At 43.1% G+C, this 22,548-nt stretch overlaps 2 protein-coding genes and 2 long non-coding RNA genes across 8 annotated transcripts; 3 read left to right on the top strand and 1 right to left on the bottom strand.

Moving 5' to 3' along the window:
* The first annotated feature begins 1,615 nt into the window (after window positions 1-1,615).
* Window positions 1,616-11,718, top strand: POLB (DNA polymerase beta). 2 transcript variants are annotated; one of them, XM_009097670.4, is made up of 14 exons: window positions 1,616-1,773; window positions 1,850-1,907; window positions 1,977-2,043; window positions 3,180-3,254; window positions 3,638-3,696; window positions 4,381-4,430; window positions 4,858-4,909; window positions 5,807-5,861; window positions 5,949-6,021; window positions 6,761-6,831; window positions 7,526-7,612; window positions 8,487-8,551; window positions 9,526-9,665; window positions 10,261-11,718. In XM_009097670.4, the coding sequence occupies exons 1-14, from the start codon at window positions 1,713-1,715 to the stop codon at window positions 10,353-10,355; spliced, it is 1,008 nt and encodes a 335-aa protein (XP_009095918.1). In that variant the 5' UTR covers window positions 1,616-1,712; the 3' UTR covers window positions 10,356-11,718. The 2 variants fall into 2 exon arrangements, with proteins under 2 accessions (XP_009095918.1, XP_050838775.1); XM_050982818.1 differs by having other exon boundaries at window positions 2,010-2,043.
* Window positions 2,199-3,172, top strand: LOC127060364 (uncharacterized). 2 transcript variants are annotated; one of them, XR_007779326.1, is made up of 3 exons: window positions 2,199-2,319; window positions 2,557-2,652; window positions 2,684-3,172. It is a non-coding gene; the product is annotated as an uncharacterized LOC127060364 (long non-coding RNA). The 2 variants fall into 2 exon arrangements; XR_007779327.1 differs by lacking the exon at window positions 2,199-2,319 and adding an exon at window positions 2,335-2,397.
* Window positions 11,715-13,334, bottom strand: LOC108963214 (uncharacterized). The gene is made up of 2 exons (XR_003945263.2): window positions 13,186-13,334; window positions 11,715-11,924 (listed from the first exon to the last, which is right to left on the bottom strand). It is a non-coding gene; the product is annotated as an uncharacterized LOC108963214 (long non-coding RNA).
* VDAC3 (voltage dependent anion channel 3) lies at window positions 12,873-22,455 on the top strand. 3 transcript variants are annotated; one of them, XM_030232705.2, is made up of 9 exons: window positions 12,873-12,980; window positions 14,896-14,967; window positions 15,939-15,988; window positions 17,956-18,108; window positions 19,067-19,119; window positions 19,578-19,805; window positions 20,644-20,794; window positions 21,670-21,727; window positions 21,962-22,455. In XM_030232705.2, the coding sequence occupies exons 2-9, from the start codon at window positions 14,901-14,903 to the stop codon at window positions 22,051-22,053; spliced, it is 852 nt and encodes a 283-aa protein (XP_030088565.1). In that variant the 5' UTR covers window positions 12,873-12,980; window positions 14,896-14,900; the 3' UTR covers window positions 22,054-22,455. The 3 variants fall into 3 exon arrangements, with proteins under 3 accessions (XP_030088565.1, XP_050838776.1, XP_050838777.1); XM_050982819.1 differs by lacking the exon at window positions 12,873-12,980 and adding an exon at window positions 13,335-13,474; XM_050982820.1 differs by lacking the exon at window positions 12,873-12,980 and adding an exon at window positions 13,437-13,572.
* Window positions 22,456-22,548: the final 93 nt, after the last annotated feature.

The raw sequence follows: 22,548 nt of genomic DNA on the forward strand, positions 1-22,548 counted from the left end.
CACCCAGGAAAGCATGATGGATCTTGGATGGCATTCATCTGCCTCTTGAAAGATGTCAAAAGCTCTTTGGGAGAGTTTATCTAACTCCAGCCTTCAGTGATCAGAGATGCCAAGAGGATTAAGGAGGGAATTTGACCCAGTCAGAGGTGTAACATTTTGGGAAGATAAACTAGACATCAAACCCAGTGATTTAAAGTCATTTGAGAGAATGAGGGGAACCTTAAAGCAATTTGAGAGGGAAGCAAAACAAAGAATTATTCCAGGGTCAGAGCACACACAAAGACGTCTGGGGTAGAAAAAGAAAAATCTCCTCAGAGGTAACAGCTGAGGACTCTCCTGAAGCTATGGTGGGAGGCAAGTTGTAGGAATTTTGTGTTCCCTCTGCAGCTGCAGTGTGCCTGGAGCTCTGGGCTTTGTGCTTTAGAAATCCTAACCCTAACCCTAGGAGCAAAAGCAGCCTTGGCATAGCTTCTATTTTAACTACAAAAATTACCTTTTTAACTACACGACCACATTTATTATATTATTAAAATGCTAATACAGCCCTACCAATCAACACAGCAAAATACACATAGTAAACATACACATGTACTTTGCATAATGTATGTTTACTAGAGTATAAAATAGTGTGTTTGCTATAGTGTAAAATAGTGCATGTTTACATAGAGTATTTTAACTACAAAGTTTACCTTTTTAACTTTACCTTTTTACACGACCACATTTATTATGTTATGAAAATGCTAATACAGCCCTACTAATCAACACAGCAAAATACATATAGTAAACATACACATGCACTTTGCATAATGTATGTTTGCTGTAGTGTAAAATAGTGTGTGTTTGCTATAGTGTAAAATAGTGCATGTTTACTATGGTGTAAAATAGTGTATGTTTACTATAGTGTATGTTTACATAGAATATGTTTACTATAGTGTAAAATAGAAGCATAGCTTCTATTTTAGAAGCACAGCTTCTATTTTAACTACAGAAGTTACCTTTTTAACTACACGACCACATTTATTATATTATGAAAATGCTAATCAACACAGCAAAATTAACATAGTAAACATACACACGTACTTTGCATAATGTATGTTTACTAGAGTGTAAAATAGTGTGTTTGCTATAGTGTAAAATAGTGCATGTTTACATAGAGTATTTTAACTACAAAAATTACCTTTTTAACTTTACCTTTTTACACGACCACATTTATTATATTATGAAAATGCTAATACAGCCCTACTAGTCAACACAGCAAAACACACACAGCAAACACTCACAAGCACTTTGCATAACGTATGTTTACTAGAGTGTAAAATAGTGCATGTTTGCTATAGTGTAAAATAGTGCATGTTTACTATGTTTACATACATATAGTGTACGCTTACATAGTGTATGTTTACTATAGTGTAAAATAGAAGCATAGCTTCTACTTTAACTACAAAAATTACCTTTTTAACTACACGACCACATTTATTATATTATGAAAATGCTAATACAGCCGTGCAAATCAACACAGCAAAACACGCCCAGCAAACCCACACAGTGGCGCTTCACACGAGGGCGATGCGGAGCCGCCCCCGGCCTTGCCGCGCCCCCGCCGCCCGCGCCCCGCCCGCGGCCCGGCCCGGACCGGACGCTCCGTGACGCCACTGCCGGCATCGCCTCCCTGCCATCGCTGCCCCGACCGCCGTTCCGTGCCGGTACCGACCATGAGCAAGCGCAAAGCTCCCCAGGAGAGCCCCAACGAGGGCATCACCGACTTCCTCACCGGTAGGTGTGCGCGCTCGGTGCGTTCCGGGGCTGGGGAGGGCCGCGGCCCGGCCGCCCTCACGGCGTTCTCCCGCAGAGCTGGCCAACTACGAGCGCAACGTGAACCGGGCCATCCACAAGTACAACGCCTACAGGTACCGTCCCCTGCCGCCCCCCCGGGCCGGGCCCTGCCCGTCCGGGCTCTGATCGGCCCCGCTCCGCAGGAAAGCGGCCTCGGTCATTTCTCGGTATCCCAGCAAGATCCAGAGCGGGGCTGAAGCCAAGAAGCTGGTGGGTGTTCGTGTGCCGGCTGCCGGAGGGAGGTGCTGGGGCTGCGGGGCGGGGATGGGGGGTCCTGGGGGGCGTGGGGGCAGCTGGAGCGGGGATGGGGGGTCCTGGGGAACGGGGATGAGGTGCTGGGGAGCGGGGATGAGGTGCTGGGGAGTGGGGATGAGGTGCTGGGGAAGGTTCCTGGGGAGCGGGGATGAGGTGTTGGGGGGTCCTGGGAGCGTGGGGGCAGCTGGAGCAGGGATGAGGTGCTGGGGGGTCCTGGGGAGCGGGGATGAGGTGCTGGGGGGTCCTGGGAGCGTGGGGGCAGCTGGAGCAGGGATGAGGTGCTGGGGGGTCCTGGGGAGCGGGGATGAGGTGTTGGGGAGCGGGGATGAAGTGCCCGGGAAGGTTCCTGAGGGATGAGATGCTGGGAGTTCCTGGGGAGCGGGGATGAGGTGCTGGGGGGTCCTGGGGAGCCTGGGGGCAGCTGGAGCGGGGATGAGGTGCTGGGGGGTCCTGGGGAGCGGGGGTGAGGTGCCCGGGAAAGTTCCTGCAGAGCAGGGATGAGGTACCCAGGGTTCCTGGGGAGCGGGGATGAGGCATTGGGGGTTCCTGGGAGGGATGGGTGAGGTGCCCGGGGTTCCTGGGAGGGATGGGTGAGGTACCCGGGGTTCCTGAGTAGTGGGGATGAGGTACCCGGGGTTCCTGGGAGGGATGGGGGGCAGCCCCTCTTCTCCCAGCACCTCTCTCCCGTACCTGAGTCAGAGTTTGGGGATATGGACGAGGTGTGGCCTCTGGGGGGGTTTCAGAGCTGGATCTGGGCATCCCATCTGAGCCTCTGCCTGTAAAAGTGTCTTTCCCCTTTGCTCTCTTCCTCCTTTGTTAATTCAGAGGTCTTGAGCAGTAAGGATCAAAGCCTTTGCTCAAACTCTTTGCTGTATAAACTTGATAAAGCCCTTGCATTACAGGGTTTAGGGCATTTATGTTGTACCCTTGAATTCTTGTGCTCTTTAATGGTCCAATATTTTACTGTGGTCTTGGGTGCCCTGTAGTTCTTTTTGGACTCTAAATTCTGGGGAGTTTTCTTTGTTTCCCACATATAATGGCTTTAAGTGATTTTTAAGTTAACTTGTTTGTACTTACCCCACAATATTTAGGATGGAGTGGGTGCTAAAATAGCTGAAAAGATAGATGAGTTCTTATCCACTGGAAAACTACGGAAATTGGAAAAGGTGGGTGTCTTCCTCCTGTTCTGTATTTCTCAATTCCTGCTTTTCTTGATGACTTGTAAAGTAGCCTGATTGCTCTGCACATTCCTGTTGTTATCCCTGGAGAGTCTTGGGTCTGGTGAACAGAGGAGTGTAAGGTAAGTAGAAATCAAGGATTGAGAAGCTCAGCCAAAGCCTCAAAACTGCCTATTTATTAAAATATGTAAGGGGCCATTTCCAGACCCCTTACACGTGGCATTATTGATTATTGTAAGGCCATTCTGCCCTTGGTGCTGTTTTGTAGTGATTTTAGTGAACCTCCAAACCAGACTCTGGCTGAGCTGTTTTATCTTCTTAAGGTTTCTTTATTTTTTGTGTTTGTTCATTGCACTGTTTTGTTTTTGTAGATTCGGCAAGATGATACAAGTGCTTCTATCAATTTCCTGACACGAGTCACTGGCATTGGGTAAAAGTTTCTTGGGGTGTTTTGAGGGCTTTTTTTTCCCCCCTTCTCCTGTTCATTTGATAAACTCATGAGCAGAATTTGGGTGATTGCACCTCATGAAGAGAATGAGCCTGAGCTGCTGGTGTAATGCCCACAGAGGCACACTGGGGTTGTGATTATGGGATTGAATGACACAAAAGGGTGTGGAATGATGAATTACAGACTTTGTGGTGGAGGAGTGGAAGCTGGAAGCTTCCTGAGAGGGGAAGGAGAGAGATGTGGGTCAACAGTGGAACCGTGGAAGTGAGACTCTGGCCTCAGGGTTTTCATAAAGGGGGAAGCAGAGCCTTGAAGGAGGCAACGAAACAAAAACAAATAAAAAATAAAAATAAAAAAACCCCATGAGAACTCTGCTGCAATATTATCATGCGTTTGGTATTACTGTTTGAAGCAATATTGCCTATTTGCTGTGACTTTTTAAAATGTCTTACAATTATACATCACTGTATAGTTACAGCAATGCTAAAAAATGTGCAGGCCAAGCTTCTGATCAAAAGCATAAACTGAAAATGAAAATGAGTGTGCTGAAAAGATGTAAGCATCAAAAGCAGCCTCAGTCTCAGCCCTTAACAACCCCCAGTTATAAATAATTCTAACTTCCTGCTCAGTGTTTTAAGATCCTTGCTGTGCCTTGTCTCTTTGCAGCCCTGCTGCTGCCAGGAAGTTTGTTGAGGAAGGAATTAAGACTTTAGAAGGTAAGTGTGAATTTCAGGCCTTGTTTCACTCTCCAGTAATCCTATTTTCTGTCAAGCTGTCTGTTCCACCGTGGTGGAATATGCCCTGGGCTTTGAGGGTGTGTGAGATGCTAAAGGTAGTACACAGGGCATTTCATACATATATTCATATATATAGATATTTCATACATATATTTTCATACAAAGTAAAGTATGTGCAGGTTACAGAGGAGGTAACAAGGATTTTGGCTCTTTGGTGCTGTGTTAAATCTTGTTGGAAGTGCTCTGTGCACTTGTGGTCATCCTGTCAGCTGCTGTGTAGGTGATTTGAAATTTGAGGTTGTATTCTCCTTATGTATTCTTTACATGCATCAGCTTTGCATTGGTGGAAACTTACTGTAAGGTGTTTAATCCTCATTTAATTATTTTGTTTGGTTTTTTTTCCTAGATCTAAGGAGAATTGAGCACAAGCTGACCCATCACCAGCGAATTGGGCTGAAGTAAGCTTTCTTGGGTGCAGGTGCTTGGTGTTTCTAATGAGTCCTTCAGACACCAGGCTGTTGTAGAAGGTTACACAGGCTGAGAAGGGTTCTCTCCTCTCTGTGCTCTACATGCTTTTCAGCAGTTATTTACAGCTTCTGGTTTTGGGTTGGAAGGCTTGGTGTCCTTTCAGAGGGAATTTAATACCAGGTGACTTCCCCAGTCAGCTGATGGAGAAACTTCAGTGAGCTTGTGGAGTTGTTTCTTCACAATCTGCACAGAAGTGGCCCAGGCTGGTTTTTTATGTGCTGTGAGCAAGGTGACCTGTGCATGTCTGAACTTGAGAATGTCTGCTTGTCCCTCAGTATCATCAGCTTCAGTGCTGTGTGTGGAGTGTCTCTTTGGTGTGGTACTTTTGGGAGAACTCTAGCTGTGCTTGTCAGAAGCTGCAAGTGAACCAGATAAAGCCAAGAGATCTTTCACTTGCCCTCTTTTTCTCTACAATCAAGCAGCATGCTGACAGTTTGAGTTTTACAGTGGAAGGCAAATCTATCTGGAGCTGTATCTGAGTGGAGAGATTCCATTTAGCTCCTAACTCTGACCCTGGATGGGGACCTGTTCCTCCTGCTCAGGAGGGCTGAGTCCTGGCAGGAAGGTTTTGTCTTTTCAGAGGGCTGTGCAAACATGAAGCAGTTGGTTGGTTGGTAATAATTCTCCCAGCTCACAGCAGTGGAAATACTGAAAGCATGTCCTGAGCATTGTCAAACTCACAGTTGTGGGTTTTTACTGTCACCTTGCAAGATGTTTTCTAAGAGTCAGGAGATTTTTGTGATGGGACAGCAGTGTAAGTTAATATTGTTTCCTCTGACATGCTGCCCCTACCACTCTCTCAGATATTTCTGTTTTTATATTTGCAGGTACTTTGAAGATTTTGAGAAAAGAATCCCGAGGGAAGAAATGCTGCAAATGCAGGTAAAAACCTCATTGTTAAGAATGTGATTACTGATGGCCAGTGAATGTCTGACCACCTCTAAAGACACTTCTTTCCTTTTTACATAGGAAATTGTGCTCAAAGAGGTAAAGAAACTGGACCCAAGCTACATTGCTACAGTCTGTGGCAGTTTCAGGCGAGGTTGGTACTCTGATCTTGTTCTCTTTATTTTGGGATAACAAGCAAGGCCAGTTCCATGTGTGTTGTTCTTCTTGACAGACCATGCTGGAACCTGGCCTTTTCCTGTTAGAGTTGTCTTGACTGGCCAGTTCAGTGATGAGACACCCACATAAATCTTTGCTTCTCCATCCTTCCCCCACAAAGAGGGGGAAATTCATCTTTTAACATGAATTGTTTGCTTTGTTTTTACATGGACAGCATTTGTGCTTCATTGCTGTGGAGTAAGCAAGAAATTCTTGGCTATTTTCTTATGTATGGAGGATATAAACTTTTGATGAAAGAACAAGAATCTTTTACTTTAAGATTATTTTTTGTTTTGCTAATATTTCTAAAAGTGACCATTCCCTGCTAGAAACGCATAGCCAGTTCAGTGATAAGACACCCACATAAATCCTTCTCCATCCTTCCCCCACAAAGAGGGGGGAATTCATCTTTTAACATGAATTGTTTGCTGTGGTTTTACATGGACAGCATTTGTGCTTCATTGCTGTAGAGTAAGCAAGAAATTCTTGGCTATTTTCTTATATATGAAGAATATAAACTTTTGATGAAAGAACAAGAATCTTTTACTTGTAATATCTCTAAAAGTGACCATTCCCTGCTAGAAAAACATATTTACAAGAGGTAAGATGTCTGTCCAGCAACATTAGTCTGCTTTGCCTCACACAGAAGGATTTTTCTCTGCTTCTTTCGTGCCTAGGTGCAGAGTCAAGTGGTGACATGGATGTTCTCCTGACCCACCCCAGTTTCACATCAGAATCATCCAAACAGGTGCTTTTCTCAGGTGCCACAGATCACACCTGTGCACTGCATATCCTCTCACACTTGCAGTGCAGCTTTTTGTGGTCATATTGAACTTTTCTCTTGGATTGCCCTGTTCCTTTTGAGGAGTTACAATTACTCCTCAGGTCTGTGGATTGGGTTGTGTTTCTCTTGCAGAACAAATCAATGAGTTTAATTTTACCCTTCTCTCCTTGCTCTTCCTGTCACACATATTCCCCCACCCCCTTGAATTCCTGTGCTTAAATAATGCAGAACTGTAAAACCAGCTGGATTAAAGGTAGACTGACTGTTTCTTTATGTGGCCATAATCATTGAGATGATAAGAAACTCCTGCTGCCCTTGCAATCCTTTGGGCCTAACTCTGAACTAGTGTTAAAAACACTGCTTTTGTTTTTTTCTTGTGTTCCTTCTATAGATTCATTGTTTAAAAGCTGAATTAAATTTGTCATTTCCAGCTAAAGGTGATCTCACGTGGGGGTGTTGGTGGAAATTGTTTTTTTCTTGCCCAAATGTAACTTTATTCGCTTTTTCCCAGTATTTTTGTTACATTTTTTTCAGTTTGGGTTAAATTTCATGTAGAATAGTACACATAATCATGATGATGTCCTGTATTTATAGGAGCCTCTATCTATCCTTGTTATTTGTGAAGTAATTTCTTTTTCTTTGTTACCATTGTTCCTAGTCAAAACTTTTGCATCAGGTTGTAGAGCAGCTGGAAAAAGTCCACTTTATCACAGATATGCTGTCTAAAGGTGACACCAAATTCATGGTAAGAGCTTTTTTGTGGTGAGGGATGTTGGGGAGGGATTACTTTTCCTGACAGAAGTTAGCATGAATCCCATTGCTTGTGCTGCTGGAGCTGGGGGTGATGTGTGTTGGTTATTTTAATTCTGCTTGCACCTCATAAGAATTTCCTGCAGGGAGCTCTGAGGGATTACCTTGTGGTGAGATTTTAGAAAATTATCAGATATTTGTGCATTTCTGAGCCCTGCTGACATAACCTTCATCAGGAAATGTCAGCTGTGTCCTGGAAGCTCAGCACAGCCTCACTTCTTCAGCTGCACCACTCCTGGAATTGTGTCCTCAGGAGCCTGGAACATTTAGCTTTGATCTCAGAGCTGTGTTTACCTGATTCTGTCTAATATATAAAAATACTTTTGTCTCCTTTTGTGGCAGTTTTGCTGCAGAACAGATTTAATGGATAAGCTGCTAGACTTGGGATATAATAGAGATTATGTGGGATGCCTAAAGCAAGTAATGAATTCCAAAAACTTTAATTTTTAGATCCCATGCTGACAGTGCAGGGCTTTTTTCCTTTTCTTAACCTGCTGATATTTGTGCATCCTGAAAAGCCTGATAATCATGACAGGGAAATGAGGATCCTTCCTGGTGCAATAAAGGTTTAAAAAGCAGTTACATGCTGCACTGAACAACAGTTCTCCCAACAGTGTCAAATAGTGATTCACTGTATCCTGATACCTGGCTGTTCTAGTAAAACATTTATTCACTTCAGCAGGGATTTAACTCTGCTTTCCAGGATGGCTGAGGGTTGTTGAGAGGTTGTTCAGGGGTGAGGAGCTGAAGATGGTTCTCAGAGCTGTTTCATTTCATGTGGATTTGTCTGCTGCCTTATTTCCTGGCAGGGTGTGTGCCAGCTGCCAGATCAGGAGGATGGAACAGCTTTTCCACATCGCAGAATCGATATCAGGTACCTGCATCACCCCCAGGTCAGCTCTCTGCCACAGAGTCGGCATTGGCATCAAGGTTTTCATTCCAATCTCTCTTCCACGTTCAGAGCATGGCATTTACAAGGGTTCTGATGCCTCTGCAGTGTGGCAGCCACTGGACAGCTGCCAGCAGTTACAGCAGGTTATCAGCAATAATGCTGTGCTTCAAATCAGGATAGAATATCAGAATTGTGCTGTTTTATCATCCTGCTTTGGCACTGGTTCCCAGCAGGAGTGCAAACACCATAACCAGGCACTGGCTGAACACCAGGAACTTCTGGGTGAGGGGAGATATGCTGAACCTTTCTTTGAAGTGCAGTTCCTTTCACTTTTCATCTGCCTTGTGGGAAAATTAAACGTTTGGAGTTGCAGAATGCAGACACATGAATACAAAGTAAACCTACACGTGTCTGAACTGCTGAATTTTAAAAAAAATTTAAAAAATTTTAAAAATTAAATTTTTTTAAAAATAAAAAAAATTAAAAATTTGTAAAAATTTCAAATTTAAAAAGTTTTAAAAATTAAAAGAATTTGTAAAATTTCAAAAAAAATTTAAAAGTTTAAAAAAATTAAAAATTTTGTAAAAAAGTTTTAAAAAGTAAAAGAATTTTAAAAATTGTAAAAATTTTTGAAATTAAAAAATTGAAAAATTTTTAAAAATTTAAAAAAATTTAAAAATTAAAAAAATGTTAAAAAATTTTAAAAATTAAAAAATTAATTTTTAAAAAAAATTTAAAAAATTTAAAAATTAAAAAAAATTTTAAAAATTAAAAAATTTTAAAAATTAAAAATTGTTAAAAATTAAAAAATTATTTTTTTAATTTAAAAAATTTACAAAATTTAAAAAAATTTAAAAATTAAAAAAAAAATTTTAAAAATTTTTAAAAATTTAAATGGCTTGTTACTTCTTCGTTGTATATTTGTTCTAAGTCATCCCTTCTGCTTTTTACTGCAGGCTTATCCCCAAAGATCAGTATTACTGTGGGGTGCTGTACTTCACAGGCAGTGATATCTTCAATAAGAACATGAGAGCTCATGCCCTGGAGATGGGCTTCACCATCAACGAGTACTCAATCCGGCGCCTGGGTGTTACTGGTCAGTCCGAGGTTTTGCACAGAGAATTCTTTCTACTTGTGCACTTTGTGTGATCTCCTTCCTATTTTTAGGGATATTTCTGATAAATGCTGGAGTTGGTGGGGTTTTTCACAGTGTCCTTTGGGATATTGGGCACCAGTACAGCAAGAAGGGGCAGCCTGCTCACACAAGGTGACCTCTGTGGGCCTCCTAATCTACTTAAAGTCTTAGTGACTTCAAGATTTTTTTGTTCTGTGCTGTGCACAGCACATATTTGGTTTCCTTTTCTTTTTATGTCCTTCAGTTGCTTTGCTGTGGAGCAGAGGTGATTATATGCATCCACACACAATTATAAATTGATTTATTAATTATAAATTGATTTAACTGCATAACCACATGCCCCCAAAGTTAATTCTTTGCCTTATTTCCTTGGACACTAATAAGAATCAGTCTGTAAACGCTGTGAAAACCTTGCAGAGGGTGGGGAGGCTGCTCTGGGTGGGTTCTTCAGGTTTTTCACCTACAGCAGTTTTGTCTTAACCTTGCCATGCATTTGGCATTTCTGAATGGTGCAGCCTTTTCCACCTTCCAAATATCCTGTGTCATTTGCTTGCAGGAGTTGCTGGAGAGGCCTTGCCAGTGGAATGTGAAAAAGACATTTTTGACTACATCCAGTGGAAATACCGAGAGCCAAAGGATCGGAGTGAATAACAAATTTCTGGCTGGGTTTGTAGCCCACAGAGGTGTTTTCATGGCTTCCTACAAAGATGTGAGAGTGCACAGTCTGACTTTGAATATTACTTGAAAAACTCTGTATTACTGATGTCTAAAGCAAGCCCATGGCACTTGAGCAGAACAGAATGTGTTGTGAAGATAAATCCTGTGAGATTGCATTTTCATATAGTCACAGAATCATTTGGGTGGAAGGGACCCCTAAATGTCACATAGTCCAGTCCCCCTGCCATGAGCAGGGCCATCTTTGACTAGAGAAGATTGCTCAGAGCCCAGTCCAGCCTGACCTTGGATATTTCTGGGATGGGGCATCTCTCTTTGTATCTTACATATATGTAGACCCCAGAATGAAAAAGCCCAGGCTGTATCATGAAGTACCCTAAAAACACCATTTTCAACTACTCTCTGTGTCTCCTCTCACCTGTGTGCAGTGTCTTGGTGCAGTGCTGAAGCTCATGAAGAGCTGTGTACTTAATTCTCCAATCTTCAGTGTGGGCTACTGTATGCTAAGGTGCATGTGAGCTGTGAGTTTTGTTACTGCACGTTTGGTGCTATTGATTGCAGCTTGGCCTGATTAATTGATGCATTGCTACCACTCCTGTAGATTCAATCTGCCCTTTTTTATATTAAAACCTATCAAATCTTATTTTACACCTCCCTATTGATGCATTGCTACCACTCCTGTAGATTCAATCTGCCCTTTTTTATATTAAAACCTATCAAATCTTATTTTACACCTCCCTATTGATGCATTGCTACCACTCCTGTAGATTCAATCTGCCCTTTTTTAAATGCAAACCTGCCAAATCTTATTTTACACCTCCCCTTTAAATGCTGGGAAAGGCAATGAGTATTTTGGATGGGAGATGAGGTCTCTTCAGGGATGCATTACTGGTTGTGTTTGGGACAGGGATTCTGTTGTTTAACTTAAACATTTCCAAAGTAGTAACTGCTAGCTTCCATGAGTTACAGAGCATCAGCATGGAATGTATGCTGCTGCTTTTGAATCCTGTTACTTATTTCATCTCACTTAATTGCTCAACAATTCCATTTTCAACTTGTTCTTATACAAGGAGAGTTGATCAATCTTAGTAATGGAGATGAAAGGCTGATGCTCTTACTTACCCATTGATTTCCTTCCATTTTTCTTGTTAGGAATTTTAATTATTTTCTGGGAATGTTCCCCAGGGCTAATGCAAGTAGTGCTATGTAAGAAAACTCAAAGTTGACTTGGTGCTATGTAAAGTAATTTGATGCCTCATTGTAAAAATACATAGCTGATATATTGAGTATTTTCTTCAGTTATCAATAGGAATAAACAAATTGAATATCCCATCATGAATGTGTGGTGGTGTTTATTATTTTATTCACTGTAATTTTAGAAGATCAAAAAGCAGTAACACATTTACCACGTTCACCAGTGTGTCCTGGGCAGCACACAGCATTGCCCTGATGCCTTCTCCATCACCTTCAACAGGAGCACCAGAAAACTCCTTTGTCTTTGGCCTTGACACAGAGTTTGTGGCTTTGCAGTCTCTCTCCATAACACTGCAAAGAAAGAAAAGGGCTTCTGAGAGAGCTTGCTTGTTTATTGTGAATTATATAAATATACTTTGTGTCTTTTTTCTTTTTCCCCTCTCCTTTCTCTCCCCACTCCCTGTATCTCAGCATTCAGGGCTGTAGTGGCCCTAAGGGGTTTGTGCAGAAGTTCCAAACGGGGCTGACAATGATAAGGTGGGTGTGAAAAACACCAATCGCTTGGTTTTTAAAATTTTTAATGTTTAATGATAATAAAATGGCTATAAAAATAACAACATAATTAGAGTAATAATAATTTGGACAATTTGCATTAGGACAAAATGAGACAATATAAACAAAGTTACAGGTACATAAACCTGAAAAAGGCCCCACATTAACAAGGATTAACCCTTAAAAGCAACAGCCTGTTGCACATTCCTACACCTCATGCATGGGGCATCAATTCCATTCACACACAGGATTCTGTCTGGGCAGTGCCAGCTCCTTCCTTGATCCTGATGGCATCTCCAGGGCTGAGCAAGGCAGGAAGAAGTTTGTTTCTTCTGATAAGGGAGCAATAAATTCTCTTTCTCTGAAAGATTCAGATGTCCCGTGGCTGCTGTCTGGCGTGAGTCCTTTCTTTAGAAAAAAGTATCTTACATAGCACAGTTTCTATTTTTACATTGTGTTCTAACCTAAAACTATATTTAACACACTACTTGAGAAAATTAATACAGCATCACTTTCTAACACATAAAATATTCATTGTGATATTTGTGGAAAGCCAATCATAAAACACTCATTTTTCACAGTGGGTGCAGAGGGCCTTTAGTGCCCGCTGGAGTCTCCCAGCGGCTCAGACAGGCTGCCCGGGGCAGGGCACTGAATGCCGGCCCTCGAAGCGCAGCTCGGCCCCGCCGGGACACCGGGCGCGCTCCCGCCGCGCCTCGGCCGCGCGCACTGGGCGGGGCGGAGCCGCCGAGCCCGGGTGGGCGGGGCCGGAGCCTGGGCGCGTGCGTAGCGCTGGCGCCGCGCATGCGGCCGTGGGGGCGCCGAGAGCCGTACCGGAGGCAGCGCGGGCGGCAGGTAGCGCCGGGGCCGCGGCGGGGCTCAGGGCCGGGCCGGGCCGGGTGGGGCCGGGCCTCGCGGCGCTGTCCGCCCGCTGCCCGCTGCTGTCCTCTGCGCCTCACCGAGGCGGAGGCGGGCGTCCCCCGAGTCACCTTGCCGCGGCGGGGGCCGGACCGGAGGCCCGAGGGGGCGCCGGCCGCTCGCTCCGGCGGCAATTCCTCACCCGCAGGCCCGCGTGCTGCCGACGGGGCGGCCCCGGGACGCGAGGCCGGCTCTCTGTCTCTCTGAGACCGCGCCGCCGGGGCTCTTGCTAGTTGCTCCGCTATCTCGGCCGGGAGGCACGAACTTATGAGGCGGCTGCGAGCGAGCGAGGCGTTTCGGCCGGGAGAAGAAGCGGCGCGGAGCGCGCCCGCTCCGTTACCCGTTGCGTAACGCGGGCAGCGGCGCGGCGGGGGCGGCGCTCGCGCTCCCGGGGCCGCGCAGCCGCCGCCCCTCCGGCTCCGCCGCCAAAGGTGCGTGGCGGTGCTGGCGGGCGAGGCCCCGGCGCATCCCTCAGGAAACGTCAAACCGGCCGCACGGTTGTTGTCATGGCTTGTGCGAGGATTCTTTGGTGCGGGGGTTTTCTGTTTGTTTTTTTGGTTTGTTGGCTTTGGTTTTTTTGCATTTATTCCACAAACCGGGTTCCTTTTCCTTGGGTTCCTTTTCCCGCTTCACACTGTGTTTCGTCACCTGTTGCCACTGCATCTGGTTAATTCAAATTTAACGTTGAGAGTTGTGACACCGAGCTCAGTTCTTCTGGACAAATTTGTTGTGCAAGTAGAGCTGCTTGTTGTTAGCAAAGAATTCATGTGTTTCAATATGGGCTAACCTCGAGAATCTCTGTTTAAATGCTTGCATAAAATTTAACACACATTTTTAAACATATAGAACACACAAGTTATAGCTCCATAGTGTAAAGAGAGTGAACAGGCTTACAATTTTCCAGATGTCTCAACAGCCTTGTTAAAATGAGGTGTAAACACAAGAGATTGTCATCCAAAAAGGTGACATTTAGGATTTCTGATGTTGGGTGTTGCAGACAAAAAAAAGAACAACTGCATCAGCAGTAGGAATGGCAAAGAGTTGTCCTTAAAATCAAATGAAAGGAGCATCTTTTCTACCTTTTCTCTTCTGGAGCAGGTGTGCCTTTACATTTATGCCAACTTATTTTAGAAGAGGAAGACTCATTTTCCACTGGGGCAGAATTTGCCTCATTCTTTATTGCGGGTCTTCTGATGCAAAATCCCTAAATTGTGGTAACTAATAAAAGTACCATCTACACTGCAGTGTTACATGCCCATCTTTCTGAGCTCTGTTCTCCCATGTAGCTGTGACAATATTAGGAAATGTACCCCATTAGCACATTTAGGTTTTGTGTGCACAGTGCAGAAATACTCACTGATGTATGGCCACTGCACCATCTGCAGAAATCTCTTTGATATTTTTCCCATCTCTGAAGAAGCTTTCTATGAAGTCACAAGTGCAGATGGAAGTGATGCCTGCTTTCCCTTGGAATTGTTAAGTGTTGTTTGCCCCTTGAGGTCCCATCACACAAGCAGTGTTCCCTCATTAGCAGAACAGCAGGAAGGCTCCCGTGAGTTCTCTTTGCAGAGCAGGACTGTGAGGCCAGCCTGTGTAGTGGAATGGGATAGCTGGGGGGTTCAGGGATTCTAAATAATGGATTGGCTTTAGAAATTCTCTGACTCTAAGCTGGTTTGGGACAGAGCAACAGCGATGCAAGGATGACTTAATGAACATTCTCCAAAGATGTGACAGTTCTGTGTTGGTGACCTTCTCAGAGACTACTAATCCCAGATGTTTATCAATGCTTTGGATACAGGTTAGATTTTATGCTGTTGGAGCTAAGATTCTCACAGCTTGCTGTGTGTTTCAGATCCAATGGCTGTCCCACCGTCATACTGTGAGTTGGGAAAGTCTGCCAGGGATATTTTCAACAAGGGATATGGTAAGTAAGATGAGGATGGTTTGATCAGCTTTCATGTTTTTTCCTTAGGCCTCTTGAAAATGCCTGTAAGAACACAGAGATTCCCTCATACCCATCTAGCCCCTCTGGTTCTGAACCTTGCACTTGAGTTCTGACAGTACTGCAGTGGCAGAGAGTTTGAGGGGAAGATTACAAGTTTGACCTTAATACAGTCTCAGAAAATGCTGCCTCCTTTTTTTACCTTCTGATTTTTCTATTTAGAGTCATCAAATCAGGGATACTGACGTAGATTGCTGTAGGAGACCATATGTGGCAGAAAACAGTTCCTGAGGAAGAGTGGCCTTTATGTTAATCAGAACAGCCCATTGTTAAAGATGGAGTGCAGATATTTCCACAGTATTTGCATTTGTCCCTTTTCTGGAAACAGTACTAGAAAGTGTTGATTTTTTTTAATCTGAGTTCTAAAATGCACTGTGCTCTGGTCTCTCCCACCCTGGAGTTCACACTTGGCTGAAAACCAACTCAAGTTCCCTGGTTGAGAGTCAGTTACTTCAATCTTTTCTACTTAGTGCAAGGGCCAGGTATTTCCCTAGATTCAGAGCAGACAGAAAGGAAGAAAGCAGTAATACTTCTGTGTATGGCACTGATTGAAGTGAGTTGAAACATTTGTTTTGGAGTAGAGGATGAGAAAAACATCCTGCCCTGAAATCAGGAATAAAATGTCAACTAAGCAAATCAGAAGAGTATTGATGGGTGCCAGAGTGCAGGTGGCTGCAGAAGGTGGAGGTACTTGATGGTTGGTGTCTGTTATGACTGTAAATTATGAGGCAACTTACTCTGAGTTCATTCATTCTTCTCATAATCCTCATAACCCTCAATATTTTCAACAACTGTTTAAACATAAGAACTGTTTCAGGTCAGTGGGTGTGTTGGAAAGAAGCCTTGTTTGTGTCTTTCAATGAAACAGGTGCTGTGTGCTATTTTATTTTCAGGATTTGGAATGGTCAAGTTAGAGTTGAAGACCAAGTCTTCCAGTGGGGTGGTAAGTATTGGGGACTTGAAACATCACCAGCATTGCAATGGAAGGACAAATTCCTCAACTGGTAACAAGTATAATTTGCTAGCAGGTGTTGCTTCTCTCTTTCATTTCTCATTTTAAAACTCACAGCTGACTGAGATATTTCTACTGTAGTCTGAAGCTGATGTAGCAGTTCTTTTTTCCCTGTGGCATGCAAGAATTTTCATACTCCTTGTTGTTACTTTCCTGCCTGTTCCATTGACACATCCCCAACATGAGTTTCTTCACCTTACACAGCTCTCATTGTTACTCATGAATGCAGCTGAGTTTCCCTGCAGTTTCTAGTTTTTATAGGAATTTTAGTCCAGAGGGACTTTTATCCAAAAGGTCAAGGGACAAGGAAGCACCTGAGTTTAACTTATCTGTGTTTTCACTCATTTCCACTGTGCTTAAAATTCAAGATTTAATTAAAACTGAAAACAGTCCTGCAGTGCAGAATTTGAGAGCTTAATTAAGCTTTAGTAACAGAATATGCTGTGATCCCCATTTTCATGATGGAGAAGTGGAGCTTCCTCACAATTCCACAGGACAGCTGGCAAACCTAGGAATGGGTGTGATAATTTTGATCTTTAACCACAGGCATACATTATCTAGTAGATAATATTTTCTTTCACTGACTGAGTTCTGCATGTCTTACCTGCAGCTCAGTGCTGTTCTCATTGGTAAGACGAGTTGCTTCTCAGCCTCCTTTGTAGCTGTATTTGCCTGAGCTCCTCCTTCTCTTGCATTCTCATCGTGCAAGTGGTGTAAGTCCTTCCTTCTGTATTGCTGTGTTGTGTCTCAGTTGAGCTTTTGGTGATTGCATTGTGCACCAGGAATGTGTGGGCATGTGGAGTTATGTGGTCTCCATTCTGTGGCTGCTGCTGCTTACTGACATCTCTTGACAGGCAGTTTTCCTGGCTGGAAGTTTTGATTCTCAAACAATATGCTAATAGCTAATTATGCTCTCTTCTGATTGTGATGGAACATGAACAACTGGATTAAGTTCTAAAATGAGCTTTTTCTTTTCCATGCAATTTTCTTTGGATGTTTATCCAGTTGGTAAGAATGGTGACTGTTGTGACACGTTGGCTCTTTATTGCTTTGTCTGACAAGGCTTTTTGTGCTGCATACCAAGTCAATTGTAAACTGATGAATTGTTTTTAGTTGTTATTCACCTTGTACAGTTTGATGTGTCCATAGCTCTAGATCTGTGTGTGATCCATGCATGTGAAGCCATTTGCAATCTTTGTCCAACAGGAATGCTGTAAAAACAGCAAGAGGGAAAACAAGATAGATGTGGTATCCAGGAGTATATACAGCTTTGTATCCCAAGCAAGGATCTTTTTATCTCTGGGTGTAGAGTCACATGAAGGTACAGAGCAAATTGTGGAGTGTTGAAATAACTGCCACTTTGGCAGTGGAAGTCACAAAAAGGACTTTTTGATGCATAAGCTTGGGAAAAAGTGTGGTAAAGTTGAGATGGAGGTAGCAAGTAATCAAAGTCCCATGATGAGAAGTCAGTCAAGGTGTCAGGTCTTTGTGTAACATGGCTTTTGCCAAGCTAGGCAAGTCCCAAGGCTCCATCAGTGCACCTCAATAAAAGAAATATTCAGAACAGGGGTGCCAGAAGGTGTCTTCTTGTGACACAAAAGAAATTATTTTATGTGGGGATAGGGAAGAGGAGGATGATGATTTTGAGGGTTCTGTCAGAAGGCCTAAGGGTGTGAGTGCTGGCACTTGCCAAGTGGGAAATGTGAATGTAATTAAATGTAAAGACTGCTGAAACTCAGGACCTGTGATTAGCTCATGGATGCATGGTGCTAATGAGGCCAAGGCTGTGGGTTTGATCTCTGTGTGGGCCATTCTCATAAGAGCTGGACTCAGTGATTCTTCTGGCTTCCCTCCAAGTCAGAGTGATTTGTGATTCTGTGCTCTTGTGCTCTCGACAGGAATTCACTGCAGTCGGTTCTTCCAACACGGACACGGGCAAGGCTTCGGGCAGTCTAGAGACCAAATACAAGGACAAATGCCATGGACTTACATTCACTCAGAAGTGGAACACAGATAACACATTGGGAACAGAAATTTGTGTCGAGAATAAAGTAAGACTGAGTAGATTCTTTGGAAATGTTTCTACAACTGGTATGAAATGGTGCTGAGATGAACAGAGAACACTGGAGAATGAAAATGGCACAAAAGTATCTGGAGTGTTAAAAGAAGTTCTGCATGTATTTTTAGAACACACAGGCTGGGAGTGGGGGGTGCTAGGCAGTGATTTGGGGTTCCCTGGCTAGCTGAATGAACCTAACTATGCAGAACTGGCACTGCTGCAGCCAGGCAGGGAAACCAAAGACAGATCTCAATTTTAAATGCTTTAATGTATAAGAACTCAAATTTGGCTGCGCTGAGGTTGAATATATTTTGTAAGATTGAAGAGAAAGATGAATTGAAAGCAGCTTGGCACTGCTTACACCAAGAGTTGCTAGCATGCAGCACTCCCAAAACACAGTTCTTTTTGACAGTAACAGGTTTATAATGCCTCAAGTATGAGGTAATGATGCCAAAGACGGTAAGAATTGTGTAGTGCCATCTGCCATGTAGGGCCATTCATGCTTGTACCTTCACCTGTGCTGCAGAATGGAAAGTGCTGTCTAAAAACAAAGGGGGGGAAATGAGATGGGGATGTGCTTTGGCCTGTGAAGAAGTACTGTGCCTTGAGAGAGATTTTTGAGCTATGAAGAATAAGGAAACATGACTTGAGTAGTTTTCTTTCTGTCATTATTCTGTGAATAATTTTCTTGCTGTCAGCGCTAGATGTGTCAAGTTCCTAGATGTAAAACCAGGATGTTTTTACAAAGTCTGTGCTGTTAAAGGGCTTCCTTATGGGAAGAAAAGGTCCCATTTTAATCTTTCATCATGCAGCATCTTCAGATTTCATTGTAAATTATGAGGGAGACATTATTTTGTTTTCTTTTTAGGCAGGATGTAGAGTTCTGGTAGTGGAATATAAGAAATGATGTTTCAGCTGATTTTTGAGCAGATGTGTATTTTTCTTTGCAGATGGTTGACGGGTTGAAGGTGGCTCTTGACACTACATTTGTACCAAACACAGGGTAAATATTTTCTATTCCCTTTATCTGCAGACTGCTAGAATTTCCCATAACTTCTAAAAATACTGTGCTCATTGTGTAAAAAAACCCTGCAATCATTACATACTTGTATGCTGCAGTGGGTAAAACTGCATCTTTCTGCAGGAAGAAAATAAAACTGCAATCATTACATAGTTGTATGCTGCAGTGGGTAAAACTGCATCTTTCTGCAGGAAGAAAATAAAACTGCAATCATTACATAGTTGTACATTCCTGTGGATGAATGAAGGAAGAAAATAAAACTGATACTTGTATGCTGCATTGGATATAACTGCATCTTTCTGCAGGAAGAAAATAAAACTGCAATCATTACATAGTTGTATGCTGCAGTGGGTAAAACTGCATCTTTCTGCAGGAAGAAAATAAAACTGCAATCATTCCATCTTGTTCACTCCTTTGGATAAAACTGCATCTTTCTGCAGGAAGAAGACTGGGAAGTTGAAGGCCACCTACAAAAGAGATTATGTCCATGTAGGCTGCAGCGTAGACATTGATCTCTCTGGACCAACTGTTTATGGCTGGGCAGTGGTGGGCTATGAAGGCTGGCTTGCTGGCTACCAGATGGCTTTTGATACAGCCAAGTACAAGGTTACACAACGTAACTTTGCCTTGGGATATAAGGCAGAAGACTTTCAGCTGCACACTAATGTGTAAGTATTACCTGAGCCTAGAAAAACATCAGAGGAGCCAAACTGTAGGAATGGTTAGCAGTAATGGCCTTAGGTCAAAGGTGGGTGAAGGGAAAGGGATGCTGAATTGTTTCCTATTAATTTATATTCAGTGTTTTCATTTCCACTACAGCTAAAATAGGGACAACTTCCCATCTCTTGGCTGTCTCGACACCTTTCAGAGTAATTTTGGGGTTTGTATATCTAAGATGGTGATGTAAAGGCCCTTTTTGGTAATTTGTAATTAAAAGCTGTGAGCTTTAGCTTCTGTAATGGCACAAGACAAATAAGCCTGCAATTAAACTCCTGTACCCTCTCCCCCTCAATCAGACAGAAAGTTTCTCCCTCAGAAATGGCCAAGATGAAGGAGAAGGGCAGGTGTAGCATTGTGTTTGTTTCCAGCTGTCATCCCTGCAGAGCTGTAGTCTTGGCATGCTCTGAAGATGGCAGATTTAAACAGCTGTAATGCAAAACATGGTTTTCAGTCTTCTCATTCCCATAACTGAAGTCTCCTCTGTGTGTTGCTGCACAGTGGATTTATCTGGGTGGGTTGTTGGGGTTTGTCAGAACCTCAAACTGTAGGTCTCTGGCTGTTGGAAAATCCTGTTCCATTCTGCAAAGCAAAATATGTTTTGTGTAAAAAAAATACAAGAGCAGCAGTGTGGGAGCTCCAGCTAGGAAACAGTGAGCTTGGGCTCAGGGAAGTATTGGATCTCTTGGTTCAGTTCAGGAGAAAATGATCAAATGGTTGTGGGGAAGGGTTAATCAAGGAGTTACTAAACAAGGCAAGGCTTGACACACTTGGATCTGTCACAAACAGGAACGATGGCACTGAGTTTGGTGGCTCTATTTATCAGAAGGTTACTAATAAGGTGGAGACGTCAGTCAACCTTGCATGGACTGCTGGCAGCAACAACACACGTTTTGGTATTGCTGGGAAGTACCAACTGGATGAGAAGACTTCTGTTGCAGTAAGAATTCCGTGACAGAAATGAGTATTTCAAGCTCCCCTAAATACTGAAAATTGGTGTTGTGAAGCAGTTGCTTGAACTAGTTACTGGGGAAGTTCAATAGATTGCAAACCATGGCTTCAAATTTAAATTGGGACCTCACACATCACATTTGTGAAATTACTGGGGAAAAGGAGTCCTAAATGTAATTTTGTCCATAGTGAAATGGTCTGACTAGCATGCTTGGAACAGTGTGCTAGTGTGCTGCAAAATATATTTTAAAAGGGAATGAAAGGATGGAGTGTCCTTTTAATTCTGAAATCCATCATCTAAAACCATATTATGGTTAAAAGGTGGAAGTTCAGCTGAGCTTACAGCCCTCTCTGAACAGCAAGTTAACCCTTGAAAGTCAGCTGACATGTGTTTTAACACTAAGAACTGAAGTAACAAAACAACAATTAGTTCCAGGACCATTGAAGCAAAATTAAAGATGAGAAATGCTGTTGTAAAGAGCTCAAAAGGTAGTAATGCAAAAAGGGGACTGCATATTCATGTATTTCTTGCTCATTAGAAGAATAAAGCAAATCCCTCCTGAGTGATGTGAACAGGCTCTGAGGGACTGCAGTGAGTAGCTCCTTAAAGGATACAGAGACATAATAGAGGGGGCAGTGAAGAACAGCATGGCATTCTGTGCAGGCAGAATTGGTGTAGGACTGCCCTTTGCTTAAGGTGGAAACTCCTGAGAAAAGGAAAAGATTGGAACTTGCTTCTACTAGAGCTTGGTCTACAAGCAGCTGGAGAGCATTAATGCAAAATCTCCTTCTCAGGGCACTGGGACACTTCTGTTGGAATACTGAAGTATTCAGTGTATAAATGCTGTGATTTTTGTCTTGCAGGCCAAAGTGAACAATGCCAGCCTCATTGGAATTGGTTACACTCATACCCTCCGACCTGGTAGGTAATTCTCACTGCAGATGAGCAGACAGCATTGAGTACCACACCGTGGTTTAATTCAGCTGTCTAAAGAGCAGAAGAGATGAACAAAGGAGCCAGAAGTCTTTGTGCAGACTCAGAAGTCAGGGATGTCTGTGCACACAAGCTCCTGTGGCAGCTAAGCCACATGAGTGAGCTCAGCACTGCACAGGGATCTGTCTCAGTGTGTGATGCTTCTCATGACTTCTTTTGTAGGTGTAAAGCTGACACTCTCAGGCTTGATTGATGGCAAGAATTTCACTGCTGGAGGTCACAAACTTGGGCTGGCATTTGAGCTGGAAGCTTAACTCAGCTTTAAGTGAAACAACTGGTGGTGCTCTGGAAGATGAAGGAAAAGTGTAACCCATGCATTTCAGCCTTAATATTACTCTGAAATTTAAAGAAGTGTGAACTTCCTGCTCTTCCCAAGAATGACTTTAACCCAATGCTGAAGTCCAGAGTGTGCCAGCACAACAGAGGAAGACACGTGAAGGCATGCATGGAAGTTGTGATGTTTGTGCCACATTTCAGTTTCCTGTATTTTAAATCTGTTTCAAAAAAACCAGAAGAAAATCCAACCTCTCCCCACTATTGTATTGCATTTTGCATGTCCTATACTTCACAGCCTTTTCTAGAAGGAGGTCTCTGTGCTGTAGTGGAAATTTGGGGTTACATCAGAATGAAATAAATTGGTCACAGTCAGAACACAAGGTTGGTGTGTGTTGACTCTCACCAAGTTTCCATCCAGCTGGGTTTTTTGGTCTTTTTTTTTTCTTTTTGTTTAACTTTAAGCATAGTTCATA

Source organism: Serinus canaria, chromosome 22 (assembly GCF_022539315.1).
Source record: "Serinus canaria isolate serCan28SL12 chromosome 22, serCan2020, whole genome shotgun sequence".
NCBI lineage: Eukaryota > Metazoa > Chordata > Aves > Passeriformes > Fringillidae > Serinus > Serinus canaria.

What these genes read in the sequence shown, in the direction of transcription:
- POLB (XM_009097670.4), top strand. Translation starts at nt 1,713, where the DNA reads ATGAGCAAGCGCAAAGCTCCCCAGGAGAGCCCCAACGAGGGCATCACC. An exon ending in CATCAGAATCATCCAAACAG is followed by an intron (nt 6,832 to 7,525) that starts GTGCTTTTCTCA and finishes CATTGTTCCTAG; the next exon opens with TCAAAACTTTTGCATCAGGT. An exon ending in CCGGCGCCTGGGTGTTACTG is followed by an intron (nt 9,666 to 10,260) that starts GTCAGTCCGAGG and finishes ATTTGCTTGCAG; the next exon opens with GAGTTGCTGGAGAGGCCTTG.
- VDAC3 (XM_030232705.2), top strand. Translation starts at nt 14,901, where the DNA reads ATGGCTGTCCCACCGTCATACTGTGAGTTGGGAAAGTCTGCCAGGGAT. An exon ending in TATTTTCAACAAGGGATATG is followed by an intron (nt 14,968 to 15,938) that starts GTAAGTAAGATG and finishes TTTTATTTTCAG; the next exon opens with GATTTGGAATGGTCAAGTTA. An exon ending in CCAAGTCTTCCAGTGGGGTG is followed by an intron (nt 15,989 to 17,955) that starts GTAAGTATTGGG and finishes TGCTCTCGACAG; the next exon opens with GAATTCACTGCAGTCGGTTC.